The 26,486-nt window shown below is 44.6% G+C and overlaps 1 protein-coding gene across 1 annotated transcript in view; it reads right to left on the reverse strand.

Moving 5' to 3' along the window:
* Positions 1-26,486, reverse strand: part of LOC311040558 (cilia- and flagella-associated protein 47-like) — a gene marked incomplete at both ends in the record, with an annotated part of 83,351 nt that overhangs the window by 36,247 nt on the left and 20,618 nt on the right. Inside the window, 22 exons of the mRNA XM_084050889.1 lie at positions 407-587; positions 1,524-1,619; positions 1,761-1,842; positions 2,440-2,577; positions 3,119-3,190; positions 3,761-3,869; positions 4,463-4,630; positions 5,361-5,461; positions 11,625-11,868; positions 13,661-13,871; positions 14,600-14,682; positions 16,512-16,752; positions 17,501-17,545; positions 17,786-17,917; positions 18,200-18,322; positions 18,827-18,957; positions 19,980-20,227; positions 20,824-21,040; positions 21,894-21,990; positions 22,299-22,304; positions 23,161-23,365; positions 25,267-25,419. Of these exons, the coding sequence (XP_083907015.1) occupies positions 407-587; positions 1,524-1,619; positions 1,761-1,842; positions 2,440-2,577; positions 3,119-3,190; positions 3,761-3,869; positions 4,463-4,630; positions 5,361-5,461; positions 11,625-11,868; positions 13,661-13,871; positions 14,600-14,682; positions 16,512-16,752; positions 17,501-17,545; positions 17,786-17,917; positions 18,200-18,322; positions 18,827-18,957; positions 19,980-20,227; positions 20,824-21,040; positions 21,894-21,990; positions 22,299-22,304; positions 23,161-23,365; positions 25,267-25,419 (3,083 nt within the window). The remainder of the gene's footprint in view (positions 1-406; positions 588-1,523; positions 1,620-1,760; positions 1,843-2,439; positions 2,578-3,118; positions 3,191-3,760; positions 3,870-4,462; positions 4,631-5,360; positions 5,462-11,624; positions 11,869-13,660; positions 13,872-14,599; positions 14,683-16,511; positions 16,753-17,500; positions 17,546-17,785; positions 17,918-18,199; positions 18,323-18,826; positions 18,958-19,979; positions 20,228-20,823; positions 21,041-21,893; positions 21,991-22,298; positions 22,305-23,160; positions 23,366-25,266; positions 25,420-26,486) is intronic.

Consider the following 26,486-nt stretch of genomic DNA (forward strand, 5'->3'; position numbering starts at 1 on the left):
AGCATATGAATAGACATGAAGAGGTGTGCCCTACAGTACCATCATTGTTGCAGGTCTGCTTATTATAAGCAACTTCGGGCTTCTATTTCTGCAAAGTTGCCTGTAAATATTGTTAGTTCAGTTGCAGGGTTGCGTTTTTTTTAGCTTGTTTCTTAAGTGTAGTTGCTTATTTTCCAAATATTTTAATTATTATTTAAACCAGTGGTTCTCTAATATTTTCATGTCATGGACCCCCAAATGAATGTAGTTGTCCCTAACCCCCCCAGCTGAAAATGTTTTGTGCCAGGGAGCCCCGGCCGTACCAGATTTGTGTTAAATATTTCACATTTTATATAAAAAAAATGGTCTGGTTTTCCCAGACCTGGTTGCTTTTCTCTCTCACAGACTCTGACAAACGCTGCCCTACCGTTGCCCCAGACGGTACTCCTCATGCCCTGGTAGTGCACGTTGAGCCAACGGAGCAGCCTCAGCTCCCACACAGAGTAGACATTGCTGGCCAGCGTCTGTGAGCGCAGGACGTGATCCACCACCTCCTGGCTCAGGGTGGCGCTCAGCGCCACCTCTGACACACCGCGCAACACCAGCACCTGGACACACACACACACACACACACACACACACACACACACACACACATTATAATTGCCCTCTATAACTAAAATGTACAATTAAAAACACCTTAAATGTTTTATTTATTTTAGAAATAGTTCATCTTTCACTCAATAGGGGCAATGCCCGTCGCAAGTTGATGATGGTCATTTGCCCATGTGTGGACTAGCCCTAGGGAACTTATGCAACGCATGTGAAAATATAAAATTGAGCATCAAATCAATATTTTAAATGTTTTTTTGCACAAGTATTCCATACATTCCATAGGGCTAGACCACACATGGGCAAATGACATCATCAACTTGCGACGGGCATTGCCCCTATTGAGTGAAAGACAAACTGTTTATAAAATAAATGAAATATTCGAGGTGTTTAAAATGTTTTATTTTAGTTATAGAGGGCAATTCTAATTGCCTCTATAGGGTGTCTATCCCCTTTTTCAAGGTGCTAGACCCCTGGGAGATGGATTGCTGATTGCTTTTGGTTGCTCGGACCTCCATCACATAGTGTCTATGCCCACGCATGTACCTGGTGAAGGTCTGAGCGACCGAAACCTAACTGCATAAAACGTTTTTTTTTTTTCGCGATGCGACGCGTTGTGAGCTTGTAGATCGGCTCTTTTCAAATAGCTATGTATAAAATAGTGCTAAAGTGGTTAAAGTATGTTTCATAATATAATAATTGATATCTTAAAAGTAACTAGTAACTAAAGTTTTCAAATAATTGCAGTGGAGTAAAAGTATAATATTTGCCTCTGAAATGTAGTGGAGTAGAAGTAAAAGTATTGGAAATTGGAAATACTCAAGTAAAGTACAAATACCTAAAAAATGTACTTAAGTACATGTACTTGATTACTTTCCACCACTGATGGTTTTAAAGTTAAATGCTTCAAATGACAATTGATAAATGTTCACCTTGTATATTTGCAGCAACACGTCGGTCCAGGATCGTTTGCTCAGAGACTCGTAGTCAACGCTGCTATAGTTCATCCCATTCCCGTTGTCTTTGACCTGAGATTAACATGCACACACACACACAGAAAATGTGCAGACACGTGGCATGTCATGATAGTATGCTGCAAAATGTGCCTATGTTCTGTGCGTGCGTGCGTGCGTGCGTGCGTGCGTGCGTGCGTGCGTGCGTGCGTGTACCTTCAGAGAGCACCAGTGTTTGAACTCAGACAGGTCCAGCAGGTACTCTGGTCTGATATGACAGAGCGAGGCTCCCTGGGTTCTACACATAGAAACACAGAACAGAGAGACTGAAACCCTGCTAACAGTCAGAGGCACGTATTGATTTGTGTCAACTATTATACGCGACTTTGGGCATTGTTTTTTGTGTAAAGTTGCTTGAACATGTAGTTGTGGGATGCGTTATTTTATTTTGGGGCTTGTTTCTAAAGGGTAGCTGCTTATTTGGGCTTGCTTCCTAATGTTTTAATTATTATTTAAACCAGTGGTTCTCAAATATTTTCAGTGTCATGAACCCCAAATTAATATGTATTTGTCCCTAACCCCCACCTGAAAATGTTTTGTGCCAGGGAGCCCCATACCAGATTTGTGTTGTTAGAATGTTTAAAACAAAATCGTCCAAATATTCCACATTTTATTTCAAGATTTTTGGGGAAAATAGCAGATCTACAAGCTCAGAACGTGTTGCATCGCTACGCGTTGTGAGCCTGTAGATCGGCTATTTCCGAATAGTCGTATACCGTATATAGGTTTAAAGTGCTCATGTGGCCTATATAATAGTCACTTCTTTTGGGCTTGTTTTCCCAGACCTGGATGCTTATTTCTGTCACAAAATCTGGCAACACTGGCCCGGCTCTACCTGAGGAATGTCAGCATGGCGCCGTGCTGTTGGAGCAGCTGATTGGTGCGCTGGTCTGTGTCCTTGGAAAACGTCTGGGTGCGGGAAATACCAGGAATGTGTATGCCAGTCAAGTGATGCAGCATGTCCAAAACTGACCTGGGAACAGATAGACATTTCATTTAGTATATTTAGGAACGAGGGGTAAGCACGCACATCCTAAAGCAGTTAATCGGATGCTGGACAACAATACGTACATGAGAAAAAGTGGGGAAGTCCGCACACCGTTTGAGCTCCCAGTGGAAATGTTTTTTTTTAATTTGTTAGGCAACGTTTCGACCGTAGCCGGTCTTCATCAGGTCTTCAAAGACTAATGCAGTGTATCTAGTGTGTCAAACATACAACAATGTTTGTAGCATCACAATAGAACAAGTAAGACGCGCGAACGCTGGAAGCGAACGCAGCTCGAAAATATTGTGTATTTACGGACCTTGTGTGTGTGTTTGTGTGTTTGTGTTTTGACTGTAGCTGCACTCTGGCGCACTCTGTCGGCCGCACCCAGGCAGTGCACTGCACACAGACAGACATACACACACACACACAAGCCGAGCAGACTTTCATAGTAAGCTCCACTTGGGCGGAGGAGCCTTTGGCGCGCCTCCTTCCGCGTTCGCAACTAACAGAGCTGGAGTATACGGACCTGGAGTCTTTACTCTGACTGACTCGATAACTCCGTCCAACAGAAGCCTTCGTCTGAATCTTGGACACCACCCTAGAGAGAGCGAGAGAAAGAGAGAGAGAGAGGTTGTGTGGAGTCAACATACCACGGCCGCATTATGCTTCTACTACTTCAAATGTTGAGACATTGCCAACAAAACAAAACTAATTTAACCCATTAAGACCTGAAGCCGATTCTACAAATGTCTTCTAATTCCCAACAGTATTTGAAAAAAACTTATGTTCCTATATCAGTGGTGCTCAAACGTTTTCATGTCAAGGACCCCCAAAATGATATGTGTTTGGTCGCGGACCCCCATCTTGTTCCAGGGACCCCCCAGAAGCAAAGATTTGAGTTTAAAAAATGTTCGCTTTAAAATGATATATATTCAAAGATTTGCACACATTTTCACGATAAAAAAAAAAATAGCAGATCTACAAGCTCGTAGCGCGGCACTCGGTGCCGCGCTATGAGCTTGTAGATCTACTATTTTTGAATAGCCAAAGTGTAAAATAATGCTTTTTAGCTCAAATCAAAAAGTGACAAATCAAAGTGTTCCAGGTCTTAATGGGTTAATGGGATAATAATGGTATGAAATGAGTCCCAGCAGTGTGTAAAGTGTACCGTCTCAGTGTGTGCGGTATAGAGATAGGGTGCAGTCCGTTTGGCCAACCGAAGAAGGTGAACCACCTCTGGGCAGCCAATAGGACGCTCTGGTAGTAGGAGCCCTCCTCTGAATCAGCAGCAGGGAATGTCGGGAGCCCCGGGTCAGACATGTTGTGATCGATATCAGGACGTCCATTCCGATGATGACCGACACGGCCAGTCACACTCTCATCTGCAACGGAGTCTGAATTTCACACACACACACACACACACACACACACACACACACACACACACACACACACACACACACACACACACACACACACACACACACACACACACACACACACACACACACACACACACACACACACACACACACACAGATACTTGTACATGATGTAAATAGTAGCTAGACGATATACAGCAATATAACTACGTTATATTTTAAGCATGTACACCATTGTTTCACATTCTGTGTGTCGGGGACCAATTTGTGTGGGTTTGTATGAGTTAATATCCCTTTTTTTCGATTCCTACATTTGAAAAATACATATTATTTAAAAAGATTCAAAAAAAGTTTAAACAAAAAGAATCACACCTTTTCATCAGTTAAAATCCAATTTTTCAAAAGTATTTCATGAATAATATAAAAAAAAACAAAAAACAAGTAGTGTAAATTACACACACACACACACACACTCTTGCTTTTCTGACCTGAGACAGAGTTGTTGCAGGTGGAGGAGGCGGGGCGCGTGAAAGACGAGGAGGAGGTGGAGGAGGAGGAGGCGGAAGTGAGTACAGAGGCGGGGCTTGGCGAGTGACGGCGCTGAAGAACCGCCTCCATGGTGGCCTGGGAACCCGTCACTCCTGAATGACTGACAGCTGGACAGACAAGCCGGTCACGACGTTATCGGTGAGTCGGAAGACAAAAATAATGGAATTAGTCCATTGACTTCCAGCGCATGCAAAGCATGAGACTGGAAGTGTGTGCGTGTGTGCGTGTGCGTGCGTGCGCTAAACAGTCAAATTCTGCACACCGGTGCCGTGCACCGTAATAAGCATATTTAAAAGCATGTATAAACACATGCGCAAAACTACATATAAATAAGGCTTTACGTTAGGGTTGCCAACATCCAGAACTGGAGAAACGGGACCCATGCACGCGGACCCGTGCGCGCGCGAGATTTTTTTCGGGTTTCCCGCGGATAAAGTTACTTTTTTTTGTTACTTTATTTCGGTTTTAGGGTTAGGGTTAGGGTTGGGAACAGGCTGACATGCCACACAAACAATGATGCCGTTCCCACCGGAGAAAATCTCACACACACACACACAAGCACTCGTGCGAGCACTGTGCCTGCCCTGTCAACTGAGCGGTCCTAGCGCCCATCTCATAAAGCACACAAACACGCAGCCAGACACTGCAGTGTGCGCAAACAGAAATATATTTTTTATTTTTCCCTTTACACCGGAGTCCGGGACAAACAAAGTCCCGTACGGGACACGCCCCTTTTGGCTCAAATACGGGGCATCCCGGCTAATACGGGACTGTTGGCAAGTGGCAACCCTACTTTACGTGCATATTATGTGCATATTATGTGTGTCCGTGCGGTACCCGTCTTGAGGATTATCTGCTGCTGGGAGCGGTGCAGGGCCATGTAGGGCCAGACGGTCAAGAGACAGTTGTCTGTCGTAGCACAGACCTCCACCTGAAACCTGGAGAGAGAAACACAAACGGGGTGAGGGAGAGACTTCAAGACAATGAAACCGTGTAAGTAGACAATTCACCAATGTGGTTAGCAGGATTAGCAGCCCCCTGGCTTCCTAGCACTGGCGTTTCCTTGAAATAATAGACCCACAACCAGTACCGCCGCTATAGGCACACGCACAGCACGCACTGTGTGTAGGGCATTGGTTCTCAAACTTTTTCATGTCAAGGACCCCCAAATTGACACTTATTAGCCCGCGGACCCCCATTTGAAAAGATATGCCAGGAGAAGATTTTTACGGCTCTATAGCAGTGATTCTCAACCATTTTAATTTCAAGGACCCCCAGTTTGACATGCATTAGGGCTACGGACCCCCATTTAATGGCATTTCTATCTGTGGGGCCCCAATTCATATTGTAAAATCAATGTTAATCTAACTCTGAGAGTGTACAAATGGAACCAAATGGACCCGTTAGGGTCCATTTGGTTTCATTTGTACACTCTCAGAGTTACAGACCCATAAGGGTCCATTTGGTTCCTGTCCATCATTTAGCTGGGGACCCCCTGGAACCCCCTCAAGTACCCCTGGGGGTCCCCGGACCCCACTTTGAGAACCAACGGTGTAGGGCACCACGGTGCCCAGGGTGCATCAAAATGAGACACGGCGATCCTCATAATAACTAAATTATGAATTATTTAAATTTAAATATATATTTTTTTATTAATTGAAATATAAGTTGTTAAAAACATAGGCTAACTACAATTAGGCACCATAGCATTAGACCGTTTAAGGCAGTAGTTCTCAAACCTTTTCAGGACCCCCGAATTGACACTTATTAGCCCGCGGACCCTCATTTGAAAATATATGCCAGGGACCTCGAGAAGATGTTTACAGCTCTAGCAGTGATTTTCAATCATTTTAATTTCAAGGACCCCCAGTTTGACATGCATTAGACTACTGACCGCCATTTAATGGCATTTATATCTCTGGGACCAAATTTATATTGTAAAATCAATGTTAATTTAACTCTTAGTTACAGACCCATAAGGGTCCATTTGGTTCCTAACTATCCATCATTTACACTAGCTGGGGACCCCCTGGAACTCCCCCACAGACCCCTGGGGGTCCCCGGACCGCACTTTGAGAACCAATGGTTTAAGGCAATAAGATAAGCATATACAGTACTGGAATTTTCTCCGCCGCCTAAATAATAACGAGTCACAACCTGTGTGCGTCCTCAAGTCACATGTGTGTCCATGTGGATCTGCTCAGAGGAGCTGAAGCGGCCCCTCCTCCCTGCCCATGCAGTTGCCGTTGCCATGAAACGCGGATTGCCATGAAACATACTGAGCACATCCATGCTTCCCGTGGTAGGATTACCCTTACTGATTTGGATGACCAACATGTCCCACTTAACCCAAAGTTTCACACAATGTATCTCAGAATCGGATTGCAAAAAAACAAGATCCCGGTGAAGCCTGCTCAAAATGATCAGTGATGAAAATAAATGTATGCATTGGCCGGGAATCGAACCCGGGCCTCCCGCGTGGCAGGCGAGAATTCTACCACTGAACCACCAATGCAATGGTGTTGGACCAGGCAACTAAGCTGAGATTTAAACTAGTGCAGGTATGACTTCAGCAGATCATTTCAGTCTGTGATGTCAGTCTGTGATGACATCACAGATATCAGTCTGTGATGTCAGTCATCTATGACACCAGTCATCTCCATATTTGGGCAAAAACCGGGGACAGACAGACATACACACGTTACTGGAAGTTAAATTAGACCAACGGCAGAGATGCTCGTAGGCCTGCGTCCTGCGTCGCTGACGCACCATATTGCGAAAGGACGCATTCATGACAACTCTAGTGCGTCCATGGGACGCAGCTCCGATTAGCTCCGATAATATATAATATTTGTCAGCTGTGATCTACATGGACTCTCTCGGTTAGGCACCGTTGGTGGAGAAGTATAACTCTCCGGTTAGACACCGTTGTACTGGAGAAGTATAACTCGGTTAAACGGCGTTGTGTGGCAGAAGCAGCAGCACAGCCCCTCGCTGTTAGTCCACGCTACTCACACACAGAGAGAGAGAGAGACGGCATGAGGACCTGCTCTTAAACGTGTTAAAACGTCTTGGATAGACCACTGTCTGGAATAATAACTGATCATCATACATACAGGTCTACTACTAATCTCTGTTGCTGTTGTCATCTTAAATTGACCAGCCAAAGTAAAATCCCCGATTTTAGAGTGTTCTCCCACTTGCTTGGAGATCAGAGTGATGTATGTGGTGGATTAATGCATGTTGCCAATCAGCTGTGTAACATTAGCAGGTTAACGATGGCTCGTTGATCCTATGCATTTGACCCTGATTTGACCACAAAGGCAAACAAAAGCACTAATTAATGGCAGCTGTAAGTAACCGGTTGTCTATCGTCTGTGTCTTGTGTATGTTTAATAGGCAACTGGATGTTTTCTGTAGCTTAGAGATATCATAACAATTAATTCCCTGAAGAGGGTAGACCCTCTCCCTCATGCTAAACTTAAAGTGACTTATAAGGTTCCACTTCTCCTCAAAAAGACAACTTTATTTTCCTTTCTCAATGACAAGCCTAATAGTATTATTGCATGTTGACTATGTGCAATAACTGCAAGCCAATGTTCATAGGCATTGTCAGTATTTGTCTTCATTATTTCTTGAATTCCTATTTCTTTATTTGCCAATACTTCCACTGTAAGCCAGTGTTTTCAGTCTACACAATAAATAGTAAAAATAAATTCTACATTCATAAATAATACAAAATAAAATAATAATAATGATTAAAAGGTTCTATGATTAAATGTATTCTATTGGTCAAAGGTATGTTAAATCCACCTGTTACCCACTACTAGTATTTCTTACCATAAGGTGTGCTAATACTACAGAATCATATACATTTGAAAAAATATATTTATGATTTTTTAATATATGTATATATATCGGTATCGGTCTTGAAAAGCAGGAACGGGTCGCACTGATCTAGATCTGCTATTTTCACAATATGTATCTGTGGAACTGAATCAAACTAAATTAAGTGCCTCAACTCCTAATTCCTCAGGGTGGGGGGTCCCCAGTTAAAATATGATTATTTTGGGGGGTCGCTGCCTGAAAAGGTTGAGATCCACTGCATCAGGATATAATGTACACAGTCACACACGCATAGAAGATATGGAGATTGGAGATCAAAGAAAACGATAGGGGGGGGGACGTGTAATTGGGGACCCATAAAATGTCCCTGGGACCCATCTAAAAGACCACCCTTGCATCCCAGGACCCATTACATTGAAAACCTAGCAACATCACTGCAACGGTTCTCAACATATGGCCTGGGGACCCATCAGGGGTCCAAATGTACACTTACAGGTCTGTAACGTCCAAATGGATCAATGTATTCAACAAGATCAAAACGCGACGCATCGCGACGATTAGTGAGCTTACAGATCTGCTATTTTCAAATAACCAATGTATAATAAGTTTAAAGTGCCTAATGTAGCCTATGTTTAGGCTTGTTTTCGGAGATTTGGTTGCTTATTTCTCTAGCAAAATGTGGCAACACTGGTCATGTCACCTGTTCTGGAGGTGGTCCCTGAAGGTGATGGTGGTGCAGATGGACACAGAGACAGGTGAGCAGAGGGACACGACGCACACCAGAGACGATGCCGTGGCTTCCTGTGGTGACATCTGGTCCTGGGGGCAATAGTGACAGTCATTTAAGAAAACCAGTAAGACTCCCTAATCGGGAGATAAGCGACCGTAGGTCACATGTATACAGAAGAGGGCTGTAACGGCGATTGGTTCCTAGTTGTGTGCAGGCAAGAGCTGTTGGTGTGTGTGTGTGTGGTGTGGGAGAGAGAGTGTGTTTATAGGGGAAAGGAGGGATTGTTTGTGGGGGGCAAGCCCCCGAGTTACGGCATTTTATGTGAGCTGCAGTGGCAGGGGGTCCTCCACTGGGGGCGCCACCACTTTTGCATCCGTTCTGGAGCACCAGGAGTGGGTGGTCCCCGGGAATGCCCCGTGAGCAGCCCCGTTGGGGTGGTCATTTGGTAATTTGTCCACATGTGCTCATTTTTTACACTTGGGGGTCCCCGAGGCAGCTGGGGGTCCCTGGAGCTCCGGGGGTCCTTGGAGGGTGTAGTTTGGCAGGTAAGGAGTGTGTGTGCAAAATGTGGCATGGATCGGGGCAATGGGTGCGGAGATATGAGCAGGGCAAAAGTGTGACGTGTGTGACGGAGTGACGGGACGTGTGTGACGGAGTGACGCACGGACACCTGGAGCAGCTTTCTGTAGTAAGTGCGACCTACGGTCGCAATAATATATTCAGTATATTAGAACAGTGGCTCCCAGGGGGGGGGTCCTCAAATGATTTTTGGGGGGTCCCCAGATGAATTGCTTAACCCATTCAATCCGGGAAACGCATCCGTGTAATTTTTAGATTTCTTTGGCTATTCAAAAATAGCAGATATACAAGCTCGAGCTTGTAGATCTATGTTTGAAAAATCATGAAAATGTGCGCAAATCCATGTGCAAGTCGTCAAAATCGTCCGCGGCAGTCTGAGCCTTGGGGGGGGGGGGGATCGTAAAAGTCTCAGATTCACAGATTTGAGTTAGAAATGTTTGCTTTAAAAGAATACAAATATATTAATGTGCACACATTTGGTAGATTTTTCAAAAATAGCAGATCTACAAGCTCATAGCGCGGCACTCGGTGCCGCGCTATGAGCTTGTAGATCTGCTATTTTTGAATAGCCAAAAGTGTAAAATAATGCTTTTTAGCTCAAATCAAAAAGTGACACAGACGCTTCTCCAGGTCTTAAAGGGTTAATAGACATAAACATACGCCGTAGAGTAGTGACGACCATAACGTCTGTTTATAACCCTAAACAACAGGACCTGTACCTGGAGGAGCCGCGGGGTCGGCCCAGGGATGGCGTTGCCCCGGGGAAAGGTGACCGAGACAGGGTTCAACTTCCTTCCGTCCTCCACCTCCACGTCCTCCACCTCCACCGACACAATGGTCCCACTGACCGTAACAGAGAGAGAGAGAGAGAGAGAGGTTGGCAGGGGGTAGGACAGGGACTTCATTGTTTTGAACGACAGCACAGACATCACATGGTGTGTTTTTGTCAGTGGTGGGAAAAGTGCTCAAATGTTTTACTTGGTAAAAGTATCGATACTGCAATGTAGAAATACTCCATTACAAAATAAAACAGTCCGGAATTCAAAATTTACTTGAGTAAAAGTACAAAAGTATTGGCATAAAAGTGTACTTAGAATACAGAAAGTAAAAGTACTCATTATGCAGAATGTCCCATTTCACAAGTTTTCAAAAAAAAAAATCACACCCTGTGTGAAGGAAGCGGTGCCTTTGGGGCGGGGCTTAACTCATTTCAGTTCGTCCCTATTGGTGGGGGGTCCCTGGACAGAGGGGGCGGGGCTTCAGCAATGCATGCTCGTCCCTATTGGTGGTCTAAGGCCACATACTGAATTTGGACTTGGTGGCATGCTGGAAACTGGAGTTATAGCTGTTTAAAATCCCGTGCTCATCCCGTGCTCATACGCTGGGGGTCCCTGGACCGCTCTTTGATATCCAGTGGCACGTGTGGCCAATGAGAGGAGAGATGGCATAGGCAATCTCCAAGTCCGTGTGTGTGTGTGTGTGTGTGTGTGTGTGTGTGTGTGTGTGTGTGTGTGTGTGTGTGTGTGTGTGTGTGTGTGTGCGTGTGTTTGTATGTGTTGCTTCTTTGCCGTGCTCATCCCGTGCTCATCCGGACGGACGGACGGACGGACGGACGGACGGACGGACATACGGACAAAGTCAAGTGTAGAGCGGTTGGCACCGCTAAAAAACTTTTGAAAATAGCAGATCTACAAGCTCCGACACATTGTGAGCTTATAGATCTGCTATTTTCAAATGGCCGAAATGTATATAGGGCTGAAGTGGTTCATGTATGTTTTGTAATAATAATCCAAATCTACAAAGTAACAAGTAACTCAAGTTTTCAAATAAATGCAGTGGAGTAAAAGTACAATATTTGGATCCGAGATGTAGTGGAGTAGAAGTAAAAGTATTACAAATACTCAAGTAAAGTACAAATACTTAAAAAATTGTGCGTGCGTGCATACCTAGGATACCCCGAAGCCAACAGGGTGAGGGTGGCCGTAGTGCTTCTATCCAGAGGCGTTGGGGTGAGGACTGGGGAGGAGGGCACGATGGTGAGGGTGGGGAGGTGGAGGAAGACGGTGACGTCCAGCTCCCTGTAGGGGAGGTGACCTTTCTCCTCCCTTGTGCCCCTCCTCTGGCCTCCCTCCTCCTTCTCCTCCCCCAGGTAGAGGAGCAGGGCCAGCCGGGTGACTCTGTCACACACTTCTAAATGAAATTCAGTGCAACGATAGTTCATGTAGACGCGGAAGGCAGAATGTTTATGTACTACATTCACACTCTCCGGACCCCCCCCCCCCCATTCGCTATCAGTTATACAGTCGTACTCCTTTAAGTCAGTATGTTCAACCTCTTGTCATTCTCATTCGCTCCAAGCTAATTACTGACGCCCTCATACCCACAGTGCAACTCGGGCGGTTCATTTAAGCAGCCTCTGTTTTCTGTTCAGTCTACGTGCTTCGCTGTCTAAGCGGTGTGTACAGCTGCTTGTTTTCAAATTTCCTCCACCTCCCCGGCCTCCTCCCCGTGGCTTCTAGTTATTATTGTTAAAGGTTGATTCTGTGTTTGTACTGTGGTTCTATGATTCTGTGTATTGTACTGTGTGTCTATGGATCGTACTATGATTGTGGTTGTTTAATTATGCATTGAAGGTTCAATGTTTTGTAAAACTGTATTTTATGCTCTGCTCTGGGGATTTGTGATTGAAGATCTGTGACATGTTTGCACAGGAATCTGTATATCACATGAGTCACACCACCAAACGTGAATGCAATGTCATTGCATATATGGGTTATCTAACTATATAAATGGCGAGCGACTTCCGCACCCTCGGTGCGGACACCCCACAGCTCTGTTATCGAATAAACAACGCAACGCCAGACCACATGTCGCCAACTGACTCGCCACGGCGGCCGCGCTGAATTTACGCGTCGCGTAGGGGACATCTCATTGCTCACTACACCTTTTCCACCGCGCAACCCGACACCGCACGGCGACGGGTTTCGCCGAAACAACGCGAGCGGCCGCCATTGCACTCTGCCCATGTCCTCCACAACACCACACACACAGCTCCTTTGCTTCAACCCCCCCCCCTTCTTACGTACCTCCTTTGTTCCACCCAGGCCGTTACTTTCACTTCACTCATGTCTCGATCACAATATGTCCGTCCTTCACGTGCCATGTTCATCCCAAACACAAAAACAAACAGCCACGGCCAGTCGGCCACAGCACAGCACGCTGCCCAGGGTAATCTGGTAAACAAACCTGCCTAGGTTCATGACACCACAGGACTCGACAGTGATGTCATCATTATGCAACCCGGAAGTACAAATACCAAGGATAGGTCAGTGATGTCAGTCGGGTTGCCAAGTTTGCTGCCAGGTTTTAAAAAACAAGCGACAGAAACAAGCAAACCGTGCATGAAAAAAAAAAAAACTGCCGAAGGGGTCCGCCATGTTCCAGGGGGGTCCCCGGGGGTCCCAACACTTACAGGGGTCGGCGGACCACCAGGGGGTCCGCGGACCACCAAAGTAACAATCACTATTAACATTTTTTCCAAATTTTTTTTTTTTTTTCCTTTTGGACACTTTTACTCCGGCGATTTGGGTACCCCAATATACACGCACCCACGCTGGGCCCCGTGCGCGGCTGGGGTTGAGGGGGGCGTAGCCCCCCGAAACTCTAGTGGTTTAATAAATGGTAAATGGTTCATTAACGGTCTGGTTATTTCTGAGCTTAAGTGTCTAAATGAATTCTATTAAAAAACATAGCAGATCTACAAGCTTGTAGATCTATTTTTTTTTTAGCTAGAAAATGTGTGCAAATCTTTGATTTGCACACATTTATGTGTTTCTGGTAATATTATTGTCCACTCATTTTGTATGTCCATGGCAAAAATAGGCCACAAGCCAGCATGGCGGTGACCCCTGGACACCAATCATGACATCGATCATGATTGGTGTCCAAACCAAATCATGACATCAAAGTGTGTTTGTTGTACCCGTGTTGTTGACAGCGCTGGGCCTCAGGCTGACGGCCAGGCGGACACACTGTCCGGCCTCCAGCCTCCCTGACGCCGGACACACCGTGATCATCTGCTCCTCTCTGCTGCTGCCGCCGCCGCCGTCCAACCGCCAGCACACACTGTGACCACATGACGCAACACTCTGCCAACACACGCTGTCTACACACGCTGCCTTCAGCTCCACTGTCTGGAGAGAGAGAGAGGGAGAGAGAGAGGGAGAGCGGGAGAAAAGAGAGATTAGATTTTTCTCTACATTTATTTTATATAGGTGAGTCTTTAGGACAACGTTTTCAGCCCAAGGACCCCCTAGCTGAGAGAGAGATGAAGCAGGGACCCCCTCTATATTGTATGAAATTGTGTTTCAGATTCAACTTTTTTTGTTTACTTGGTCTGCTCTTTTTTCCCTCTACACCGATAGCTCTTTGCCAAACATAGCAGATCTACAAGCTCACAACGCCTCGCAGCGCGAGGCGTTGTGAGCTTGTAGATCTGCTATGTTTGGCTAAAGTTCTCCTCATAAAAGGGATGCTAGGGTTCAAATGGTTAAGGTAAAAAAAAATCATATCACACAAAGATTTGGCGGACCCCCTGTAGTAACTCTGAGGACCCCCTAGGGGTCCCGGACCCCCTGTTGAAAACCCCTGCTTTAGGAGATTAATACTAGCTCCCACAGCAAAGGAATGCACACGCTTGTAATCAACCGGTTTATGCGGCTGATTACTGGTGCATACTAAAGAAACCAGTACCTGGATAGAGAAGAAAGATGGGACTGTACGAAGATTTCGAAGATTAGGGAGATAATTGGAATGCAAATTAGGAACGGAAGGGATGAGGGAACATTGCTATGAATAACGTGAAATTAAGGAGGATGGAAGAAAGAACAGCATGGAAGATGGGAGGAAAAGGACCAAATACCTGAGTAAAGGTAGACTGTGGTGCCAGAGGTTCCACATGGAACTTGAGGCTAGAGGGGGACATTTCCAAAGGAGCGCACAGCACTGCATGGACAAAGAAAAGAGCATTGGTCATAGACTAACAATAATAATGAAAGGTATAGGCAATAAAACAGTTACAAATGTTCGCTTTAAAAAATATATATATTCAAAGATCATTTTCATGATTTTTCAAAAAATAGCAGATCTACAAGCTCGTAGCGCTGCACTCGATCTGCTACTTTTGAATAGCCAAAGTGTAAAATAATGCTTTTTAGCTCAAATCATAAATGAGTCATGACACAGATGCGTCGTCGGGCTTAATGGGTTAAATAAAAGAAAAAGGTTTAAGAAGTAGTGAAAATAGCAGATCTGCAAGCTTGTAGATCTGGAACGCATCTGTTCTGTCACTTTTTCATTTGAGCTAAAAAGCATTATTTTACACTTTGGCTATTCAAAAATAGCAGATATACAAGCTCATAGCGCGGCACGAGTGCCGCGCTACGAGCTTGTAGATCTGCTATTTTTGAAAGATTGTGAAAATGTGTGCAAATCTTTGAATATATATATTTTTAAAGCGAACATGTGTAACTCAAATCTTTGCTGCTGGGGGGTCCCTGGAACAACTTTGATTTTGAGATGGGGGTCCGCGACCAAATACATATACATTTTGGGGGTCCTTGACATGAACCATTTTGAGAACCACTGACATAGCAACATATGTTTTTTCAAAAAACTGATTTAGAGGACATTTGTAGAATCGGAACCTCAGGCCTCAATGGGCTAATTTTGGGGCTTGAGCTAAAAGGTTTGGGAACCACTGAGCTGACATCAACCGGAAACCTCTCGACAGGGTTGTTAAGATCAGTGGCAAGATCATTGGGAAAGAACCAGGAGCCACTCAGCGGCATCCACAAGAAACGGACAGTAAAGAAGGCCTCTCAAATAGTGGAGGATACACACACACTTCACACTCACTACAAACTGATGCCCTCAGGCCGTCGTTACAGAGCTTCGAAACTCACAAAAAAGGGGCTCATATAGCTTTGTACCTACCTCCATCAGACTGCTGAACATCTAGGTCTGGTGGAGCCCCCCCCCCCCCCCCCTCAAGCACGTTGGACTATTCCACCTGATGGACGCTAGTAGTGAACACGCTAACACATAGGTTGCAATATAACATATTGTTTTTGCGTGGTGCTGAAGGCAACCACTCCTATACGTGGCTTTGTCTGTGTGTCCGTATGTATGTCTGTATGTCCGTGTGTCCACCAAGCTAACATTGGTCAAGCATCACGTGACATGTTGAAAGGGTGTGCTTTGATTGGCTAGCGAGACGCATGACGAAATAGAGCCCTAAAAATAGGTGTGTCACTTTGAAACATTGTTTACATGTTTCAAAGTGACATCAGTGCCATCAGCCAAGCTAACATTGGACATGTTAGCTTGGCTGATTGAACATGTTAGCCAAGCTAAGCAAGGCACCACTCACTTCACACAGGGTGTGATTTTTTAGCGGCGCTAGCCGCTCTATACCTTTAGGTATAGAGCGGATATTAGCCCTCTATACCTGGCTTTTGCGTCAACGTTCTGATTGGTCAGACACGTCAACAAAGTGATTGGTCAAGCTTCACGTGACACGTGGCTATAAACACATTTAAACACTTATTGATGACAAAATGTATCAAAGGCGCCGCTACCTTCACACAGGTGTGATTTTTTTCCATGCTTTTAAGTTTTATCATGCTTTTAAGTAGTAGTTTTAAATGTACTTTGTGTCTTTTATAGTGACATAGGTATATATGTATTGACTATATGTATGTTTGTCTTTTTAACCACTGCACAAACGAAGTTCCGAAAGGACAATAAAGTTGTTTGAATTGAATTGAGCTGACCTGTGGCTTGCACGTGACACGGCTCCATGGGAACGCGCAGGGGCCGGGGCCGCGGCGTGACGATGTGCCTGCCACCGCGGCAGACAGACCATGGAGAGACGGAGGAAGAAGAAGTAGGGGAGCGGGGAGCGAGGGAGGGGGCGGTGGAGGAGGCGGGTAGTGGAGAGGGAGGAGGAGGGGAGGAGGAGAGACAGCTCACACCGTTGACCGTCACCGGCAGGATGAAGTCATAACCTGCCACCTGCAGGGAGGGCCAGGCAGACAGACAGACAGACAGACAGACAGACAGACAGACAGACAGACAGACAGACGGACGCACATGAGGGGTCGTCAACAAGAGAACAGAGCATAGCAGTGGCGGCTGTTTTGTGGTTCCACGGATAGAAAGCCCATTCATTCAGCCCATAGAGCATTGGTTCTCAAAGTTTATACTTCGGCTATTCAAAAATAGCAGATCTACAAGGTCATAGCGCGGCACCGAGTGCCGCGCTATGAGCTTGCAGATCTGCTATTTTTTTTTTTACTTGTGAACAGTTGTGCAAACCTTTGAATATATACATATTTTTAAGCGAACATTTGTAACTCAAATCTGTGCTTCTGGGGGTCCCTGGAACAACGTATTTGAGATGGGGGTCCGCAGCCAAATACATATAATTTTGGGGGTCCTTGGCATGAAAACGTTTGAGAACCCACTGCCATAGAGATTTCCAAAAATATTTATGTTCATTATTTAAGCCTGGAACCAAGCCATCCAGGCGCCTGGTGAATCCATGACCATAACATTTTTCATTTTGCGTCAAAGAATATTTGAAAACTGCAAAAGAAAAATGGTATTTATTAAATATAGCATATAATATAATTAAATAGGCTATTCAAATATATTTTTTGACAGAATCAAATGTCGAAATATCGACCTCTCTCTACAGTTTACAATTTTAAAGCAAATAGCTGTCTGTCTGTCTGTCTGTCTGTCTGTCTGTCTGTCTCACCTCTGTGGGGTAGAAGTCCAGGGAACAGTTGACTGTCTGGTGGCTCTGGAGGTCAACAACACTCACACCTGACTCCTGCTCTGCTGTTGAATGCCCACGCACACACACACACACACACACACACACAGACAAGCACACACACACACACACACACACACACACACACACACACACACACACACACACACACACACACACACACACACACACACATGATTACATTTAAGCATGTGAATGTAACTATCTCTTCATGAAATGTACACACACACTCGCCCACACACACACCTCCACTCTGGTGTCAAACTTGATGACGGCATCCGGGTTGAAATGAATGTTCAGCACTGCCTGCCCCCCCACTGGTACCAGCCCCTCTGATGGAGACACACACATGCCTGGGAGAGGACACACATCCAGCACCTAACACACACACACACACACACACACACACACACACACACACACACACACACACACACACACACACACACACACACACACACACACACACACACACACACACACACACACACACACACGTACCATGAGTGTGAGTGAACTGGGCCCCATGCTATGAAGCAAGTCTATCTCGCTGGCTTCACTAACCATAACATACACAATCACATAGAACAGACTCCTGATCTGTGTGTGTGTGTGTGTGTGTGTGTGTGTGTGTGTGTGTGTGTGTGTGTGTGTGTTAACCTGGTAGTAGGCGTGGTTGAGGCCAGTGTTGTGTAAGACGGAGGTCCTCACAGAGGGGACGTTTAGAGCCACAGAGCCAAACATCACATGTCTCTCTGACAGCTGGACTTTGCTCAACCCAACCTGACACACACACACACAGTCACATACACACAGTCACACACAGTCTCACACACAGTCTCACACAAACACACACACACACACACACACACACACACACACACACACACACACACACACACACACACACACACACAGTATATAATTGTAAAACGTATGCAAAAATAAATTACAATCACTAGCATTTATCTAATCTCACTTTTATTTGCACAGTTACATCACACTGAAACAAGCCCTCAGGGCTTTTTGTATTATTCTTTTAGAATTATTGTATAACTTTACCTCTGTACTACTTTTTTTGCAAACTGTTAATTAATTATTCAATCAATCAAAAACACTTAAGAGAATCCCTTCTCTATTTCAGCTCAGCAGCCACGTTTTTTGATGAAGGGAAAGCAAATGTATGAGCTTGTAGATCTGCTATTTTTGAATAGTCAAAGAAATCTTAAAATGACAAGAGATGCGTTCCCTCGTCTTGAAGGGTTAATGAATGAATGAGTGGCAGACCTTGGTCACGCAGTGCAGGCGCTGGACGCTGCCATTATGGACGCACAGGTCAAAGTGTCCCTCTAGAGGCGAGGAGAAGGAGGGCTGCCACACCACCTCACAGTCTAACTCTCTGCACGCCTCCACTGTGCCTGGGGAGAACACACAACACACACACACACACACACACACACACACACACACACACACACACACACACACACACACACACACACACACACACACACACACACACACACACACACACACACACACACACACACACACACACACACACACACACACACACACACACACACACACACACACACACACAGAACAGTTCAGCAATTTAACGCTTTTCACTTTGTTGACCAAAGTCCCCCAGGGGTCTATAAACTTGGTCCGCTTCTTTTTTTTTCCCCCTTCTACACAAAATCTCTTCAGCTTGTGGACCGGCTAGTTTCATTGAATGTTTGCCCCAGAATAGGGAAACTAGAGATCATGTGGTTATGCTCGGGTGAAAAAGTAATGTATAACAATTTTCGTAACATTCTTCTTTTGATGCCTTTCTATAAACATGTTTTCCACCTGGAATATGTTTTACACTCACACACACACACACACACACACACACACACACACACACACACACACACACACACACACACACACACACACACACACACACACACACACACACACACACACACACACACACACACACACACACACACTCACACACACAGTAAAAAAAACATCTAAATGATCTAAAGCAGGGGTCTTCAACGTTTTCAGGCCAAGGACCCCCTAGCTGAGAGAGAGATGAAGCAGGGACCCCCTACTCTATATTGTATAAAATTGTGTTTCAGATTAAAGCTTTTTTTTTACTTAGTCTGCTATTTTTTCCCTCTACACCTATAGCCTCTTTGCCAAAAATAGCCGATCTACAAGCTCTCAACGCCTCGCAGCGCGAGGCGTTGTGAGCTTGTAGATCGGCTATTTTCGGCTAATGTTCCCCTCAGAAAAGGAATTCTAGGGTTCAAGTGGTTAAAAAAAAACGAAATCCTATCACACAAAGATTTGGCGGACCCCCTATAGTAGCTCTGAGGACCCCCTAGGGGTCCCGGAGCCCCTGTTGAAGACCCCTGATCTAAAGCTAAAGCGTGCTAACCTGCAGCAGGCCGCATGGAGAACAGGACGCCTCTGTCGGTGACCAGCGGTTTCCAGGTGAAGTCCGCGGGGTGATTGCGGCGGTTCTTCAGGGTGACGGTGCTCCTGTATTCGGACTGGGCCAGCATCAGGGCCGAGCTGGGGCCCAGCACCAGGTGGCCGGTGGACAGTTCCAGAGCCACGGGGACCACCTGGGCGCGGACCACCACCTGGCCAGGGTGCTGCTGGTTCACCGTGTACGAGACGGTCCTGAGGTACACAAACACACAAACAAACAAACAAACAAACTGCTTGGTTCTACTATCATTGATGGTGTTTCCACTGGACACAAGAAGAGTGGGCACTAACAGTGATGGAATAAGTTCTCACATGCTTTACTTAAGTAAAAGTATCAATGCTGCAATGTAGATATACTCTGTTACAAGTACAAGTGAAAGTAAAAGTACTCATTTGTGCAGAATGTCCAATTTCACAGGTTAAAAATGTGGACAAATCTGTTGCAAATAGCAGATCTACAAGCTCCCACTGCGTCCCATCGCGACGCAGCGTGAGCTTGTAGATCTGCTATTTTCAAATGGCTGAAATATATATAGGACTAAAGTGGTTAATGTATGTTTTGTGATAATAATCCAAATCTGCAAAGTAACTAAAGCTGTTGAATAATTGTAGTGGAGTAAAAGTCAGACAGACATTAGTTAAACTTGAATGTGATTTTGGTTGCATTGTGCTATGCTAAGATTTAACACCATGCTATCGGATCGGCATAGACTGGCATAGTCGCCGATACCGAGACCAGTGTTTTAGGCGGTATCGGCAGCTTTTCGGCAACAACTCTAGTAACCGACCTGTGGAAGAGGCCCAGCGTGTTGCTCTGAAACATGAGGGGCAGCGAGGCGCGCGACCGCGGCGGCAGGACGTGGGAGACGGGCGAGGTCCGCCGAAGCTCGGGACAGTTCACCTGGAGCTGCACCCAGACACTTGTAGACAGCTGGTTGACCAGCTCAAGCCTCTGGACGCACACCGACTGCACACACACCATGCCGAGATCCACCATCAAGGGGCCTGGTTGGGGGCGGGGGGAGATACAGTAGTTTGAGGCTCTTTGCACCACCTCACACACACACATTTAATTTAATTGTGATATCTGTGGCTTGACACCAGGGACGTGCAGAGGGATTTGGAGAGGCAGGGGCTGGAATTTAAAAAGGGCACCTATTGCCGGCAGGCCCGATTACCATACTTTTAGGCCCGAAAACCCCAAAAAACAGAAAAGGTGTCATTGCGTCCTTAACACTGTACCCGCCGGGCCGATAAATCCAACTGTAAAGCGCCGATCCCCGTAGCCTACGGGCCGTGGTGCTTTTTCCTTTTTTTCAAAAAAAACAACCTTTTTTCAATTTTCTACACGGACCATTTAATTGTAACACCACCGGAAAGCCCTTATTTGGGATTCCGGTTTTGCCGATGCCGTCAGCCTTCATTCTAATGACGAAACTGAAACTCAATTTTCTCCTTGTTGTTTTCTTCTCCTCGTCGATCACTGTTTAACATAAACCGTTCTAACTACAACATGGAGGCACCGTTTGACACGTATTCTTCAGTGGTAGAAGCAGGCAGATGTCTGCAAACAGTGCACGGCTCAATTTTAAGGATTTTAACAAGGTCTATGGCGACGTGAAAAAAAACAAAAATCAACAATAAAACGTTGGCACTGGTGAGTACATTATGAGATTAAATTTAGATTTTGAGATTAGATTTTGTTAAACGCAAATGGTTGACTTCATGAAAGAACCTGTGGCTGCTATTTAAACAATGTCTCAGGAGAATATCAGTATTTTCACAGTGATCAGTCCGGAAACATTTCAAACAGTTCCCAGCCTTGACAATGAGTGATGGACATAGCACTAGACCTCACCAATGACCACTTGGTAAAGCTCCCAAGGTGTGAGAGCCCTCTTGCAGTCTTGTACTTCCTGGCAGGTTGAAGGAACGACGTTCACCTCCTCTGTCACCTAGAACCAGATTCACACATGCAGTACAAGGAATATGTCTTGGCTAGTCACACAAACACAATTAAAGTATACATGAATGAAGTGATGACACAGAACTCTACGTTCCCTGGTAGGTATCAGCAGATTATTAACGATTTAAAATCGATACAGTAACTATATAGCAAAATAATTTAATCTGTGAGAAGGATTTTTTTCCCTAAATTTCTTTAAGGGAAAAATGTATTATTATGGATATGAAGTAAACCCAGTGATTCTCTGGCAAATACATGAACATTGTATTTGAACAAATACAATGTATATGGACAAACCCGCACCTTGACATGAACACAGAGATTACACACATTTATCCATAAGCCAAGTGTAGCGATATGTAATGGAAAAGTAATTAAACCCCTCTCTCTTTTTTTCTTCTTAAAATTGCTAAATACTACGCACAAGTGCTTAGTACTTGAAAAAAGTAATTGAGAAAACACAGTCTCCTCACGCATTAGAAGGACAATATCAATCACCTGAACCAAGGACGGGTGTTTTCAATGAATCTAACATCTAACATGGAGTTTGAAGTTACAATAGGTTTGTATAGGAAGGGGGCCTGTCTGTTAAAATGAAGTACTGAATCAAGCAACTCAAAAACTGTCTGGGGTGTTCACAAAAGCCCAAGTACACTTCAAAAAAAGTTTGAAAGTGAACTAGAAGAAGCGCTCCTTGGAGCACAGGTCTCCTATGAAATATGGAAAATCGGACAGATCCTGTGTTGATCACATGACTATAGAGATACTGCGTACCGATTTGCATGACGTTTGGATAAAATCTGTAGGAGTAAATGGGTTTCGCACAAATCGGCCTCCTGGTGGCGCTGTAACAGGCCCAAGTGAAACATTTGGGCCAGAGGTTCTGAATTGGCATCCAGGGAGTGTGTGTGCACAGTTTCGCAGCGACCGGGCCAACGGTGCCGGAGATTAGCTATTCACAGACAGAAGGACGGACGGACAGGGGGTAAAACATACTCTCTCGCTATGCCTTTCGGCCTGGCGGAGACAAATATCCCTTTAACTGAGCTTCAAATGTACAGAACAGCACACTTAAAGGCATACAAGGTGACTGAGGGGATAGTTGGTTGTAAGTATAGTATTGCAGGTGCTGCCTGGTTACCACCATCTTGGAACTTACCTGGCTGTTGCTAACCTGCCCAGTGATAGATGCTTTAGCCAGAGGACCACTGCTGTTGGCCACCAGGGTACTGTGGCTGTCACAGAGTTCCTGTATCTCCGCTGCCGTGCTGAGGTCCAAGTCGCCGAGGTGGAGATGAGGCGGGAGCAGCCCCCGGGCCGGAACAATTCCGATGTCCACCTCGTCCTCAACTTGCCCCTGGTGTCTATAGCAACCACAAACCACATACAGTAGTTACACTACTGCTTATCTTTTCTTTTGTGATTTCAAACGTTTTTTTTTATCATTCACTATAGGTTTAAAACAGTGGTTTTCAACCAGTGGTCCGGGGACCACCAGTGGTCCTTGAGGGAGTACCAGGGGGGTCACCAGCAAAATTAGTTTACATAACGTCACAATCATTTTTAACCTCTTAGCTTTGGCTATTCAAAAATAGCAGATCTACAAGCTCATAGCGCGCTATGAGCTTGTAGATCTGCTATTTTTGAAAAACCTTGAAAAAGAGTGCATATCTTTGAATACATATATATTTTTTAAGCGAAAATTAACTGATATCTTTGCTTCTGGGGGTCCCTGGCACGAAACATTTTCAAATGGGGGTCCGCGGCCAATTGTATATCAATTTAGGGGTCCTTGGCATGAAAAAGGTTGAAAACCACTGGTTTAGAAAGTCACCAAGCTATCGTGTGAGACCACAGGTAGTATTCAGCCACTCATCTTTATGCAAAACCCATCCCACTGACAAGGCTGTCACTTTTCCATTTGAACCACTTTAAAAGGTAGGGTAAGTGATATTTTTTTGGTATATATACATTTTTTGTTAAAGTACTACATTCTGATAGTAATCATTGCTACAGAGTGTGTGTTCGGTCACAGGGGTCTTTCCAGCTCTTTAGCAGATCGTATAGTACATTTTCAGGTATGTGAAAAAATGTAAGCCAATCAGGAGAGAGCACTGAAAATGCTTTTTCTGTTTGATAAAGAGCTGGAGAGATATTGGGAGACTCCTTTTACTGAACAAACACTCTATAGCAATGAGTGTCATCAGAATATAGAGCTATTTAACACTTATTTTAACCAAAGTAAATCACTTACCCTACCTTTTAAGTGTTCTCAATGCATATAAATAACTTTAAGGATTCTTGCACTTTATGTGTCTCAAGATGTCATTTTAATAACATGCACTACAAAGCATTTCACGGTTATGTCCCTGATTACATCAGTGAACTACTCAACCTTTAAAGCAATCTGAAATTCCTGTGGTCTCTAAACCAAGAGCTCTTGGTAGTGCCAAAGATTAGATTAGGCTGAAGAATTGTCAGTCTGTGCAATAGTCTTCCCCTTAATCTCAGATTATTTGAATCAGTTCTAATCTTTAACCACTTAAACCTTGCATATTTTGTTGACTGGGGTCCCCCGGGGATCTATCGTGCCGCTCCTTTTTTCCCTCTACACCAAATCTCTTCATTGAAATTAGCCGATCTACAAACGACGTTGTGATGCAATGTGAGCTTGTAGATCTGCTATTTTCACTGAATATATATATATTTTTTTATATATATCTTTTTACTTGGTTTTCAACATTAAAAACATTTCGTTACCCCATTCCTTTCCCCCCAGCACAAATACAAGTTAACTGTTTTTCTTCTCTCTTTGTCTTTTTGTTCTCTTAATTTATCATTTCATCATACCCTCAGTTATTTTACATAAGAAAAAGGAAAAAGAATCAATAACAAATGATAATACTAATAACAAAAATACTTAACTAATAACATTAATGATAATAGCCATAATAACAGTGATAATAATAATACGTAACAAAACAAAAGCCAGGTACATAGAAAAAAGCAAACAAGAGAAAAAAAAATAAAATTAAACAACAAAAAACAGAAACATAGTAACAGATATTATTCGAGTGTATTGCATAATCAGCATTTTTATCATTTCGTACTTAATTGTTTATACATGATTATTCGACTTTGCATGCTGTTTGTCACCCATGGACCTGGATGTTGAGAAGAGCGATACCACTAATTATTTCTTTTTCTTTTCTCTCTTCTATTTTCACTGAATATTAAGCTTATTGGTGCATAATGTGACGTGTACCTGGCCGCGGTCCTCTGCAGTCGTGTGTGTCTGAGCTGTGCAATGAAGTCCAGGTACATCTGTCTGTGTTTGTGTCTCTGCCCCTCTTCATCCTCAGTGAAGGCGTAGTCTGGGTCCACGTAGCGGTAACGACCAACGCCGGTGAAAATGGTCCTGGAAGGGAAGCACACGTCAAGGTAACAGATGCTTCTTCCCCTCTATAGTCGTCTGCAAGAGATGTCCTAGAACTCACCAACAGACACTATACTACTGGATGTCTAGAACTGGACCCCAACCCCCGAAAACTCTGTCTAGAGCAGTGGTTCCCAACCTGACCAGGGGGGTCCCCACATGATTTTAGTTGGAGGGGGGGGGTCCCCAGATGACAGTGAAGTGACAATTTACGGACTTTTAAGACCTTTATAATACCTTAAAAATAAAATAAAAAAGACCATTATTGCATCAAAAGTAATCAAAAACTATACTATAAAAACTTATCAAACATTGGACAAATTGTCAAATAATACAAGAAAGAGGCAAATATTGTGAAAATAGCCGATCTGCAAGCTCACAACTAAACTGATTATTTTGGGGTGCCACAGCCTGGAAAGGTTGAGAACCACTGGTCTAGAGTATAGATACAACATCAAACATCACATTCTAAACAATTTAAAACAAATACTGACAAACAGACAAAAACTCACAAAAAAGTGTTACTTATAAGTCATGGATTAGTTTGTGCTCAGAACATTTTGGACGTGCTCTTTTTTCACAGTCAGTTGTGGAGGAAGGCTGATTCTACCATTCACCCGCACACATATCTCAATGGACAGCACAAACGTACCTAAACACGAATCATCCAAGTCACTATACAAAAATAAATGCGTATATAAATGTCTGTCTGTCTGTCTGTCTGTCTGTCTGTCTGTCTGTGTCATAAGGTAGCTCTCCACCGCACCAACCTCAGCGGCGGTAAATGTTGGAAACCCGCCTGTTGCCGAAAATCTGCCGTTGATTGGGCGGCAGGGTACACTGTCAAGTAGGGTTCGCAAGTTGTAGGGAAGCATCGATCGAGCGCCGACCGTCAGATAGCAACGGGCTTTTAGCACCATAGTAGCCATCTGTTGGTGTCGGCTCTCGGATGCATTCGGCAACTTTTTTCACACCTTCCAACCAACTGATCTCCCGGCTTCTTTCGACAGCCAGTCTGTAGTAATCTGTAGTAGTCTGCTTGGCAGTGG

This window comes from Gymnoscopelus microlampas (genome assembly GCF_963454915.1).
Source record: "Gymnoscopelus microlampas genome assembly, chromosome: 24".
NCBI lineage: Eukaryota > Metazoa > Chordata > Actinopteri > Myctophiformes > Myctophidae > Gymnoscopelus > Gymnoscopelus microlampas.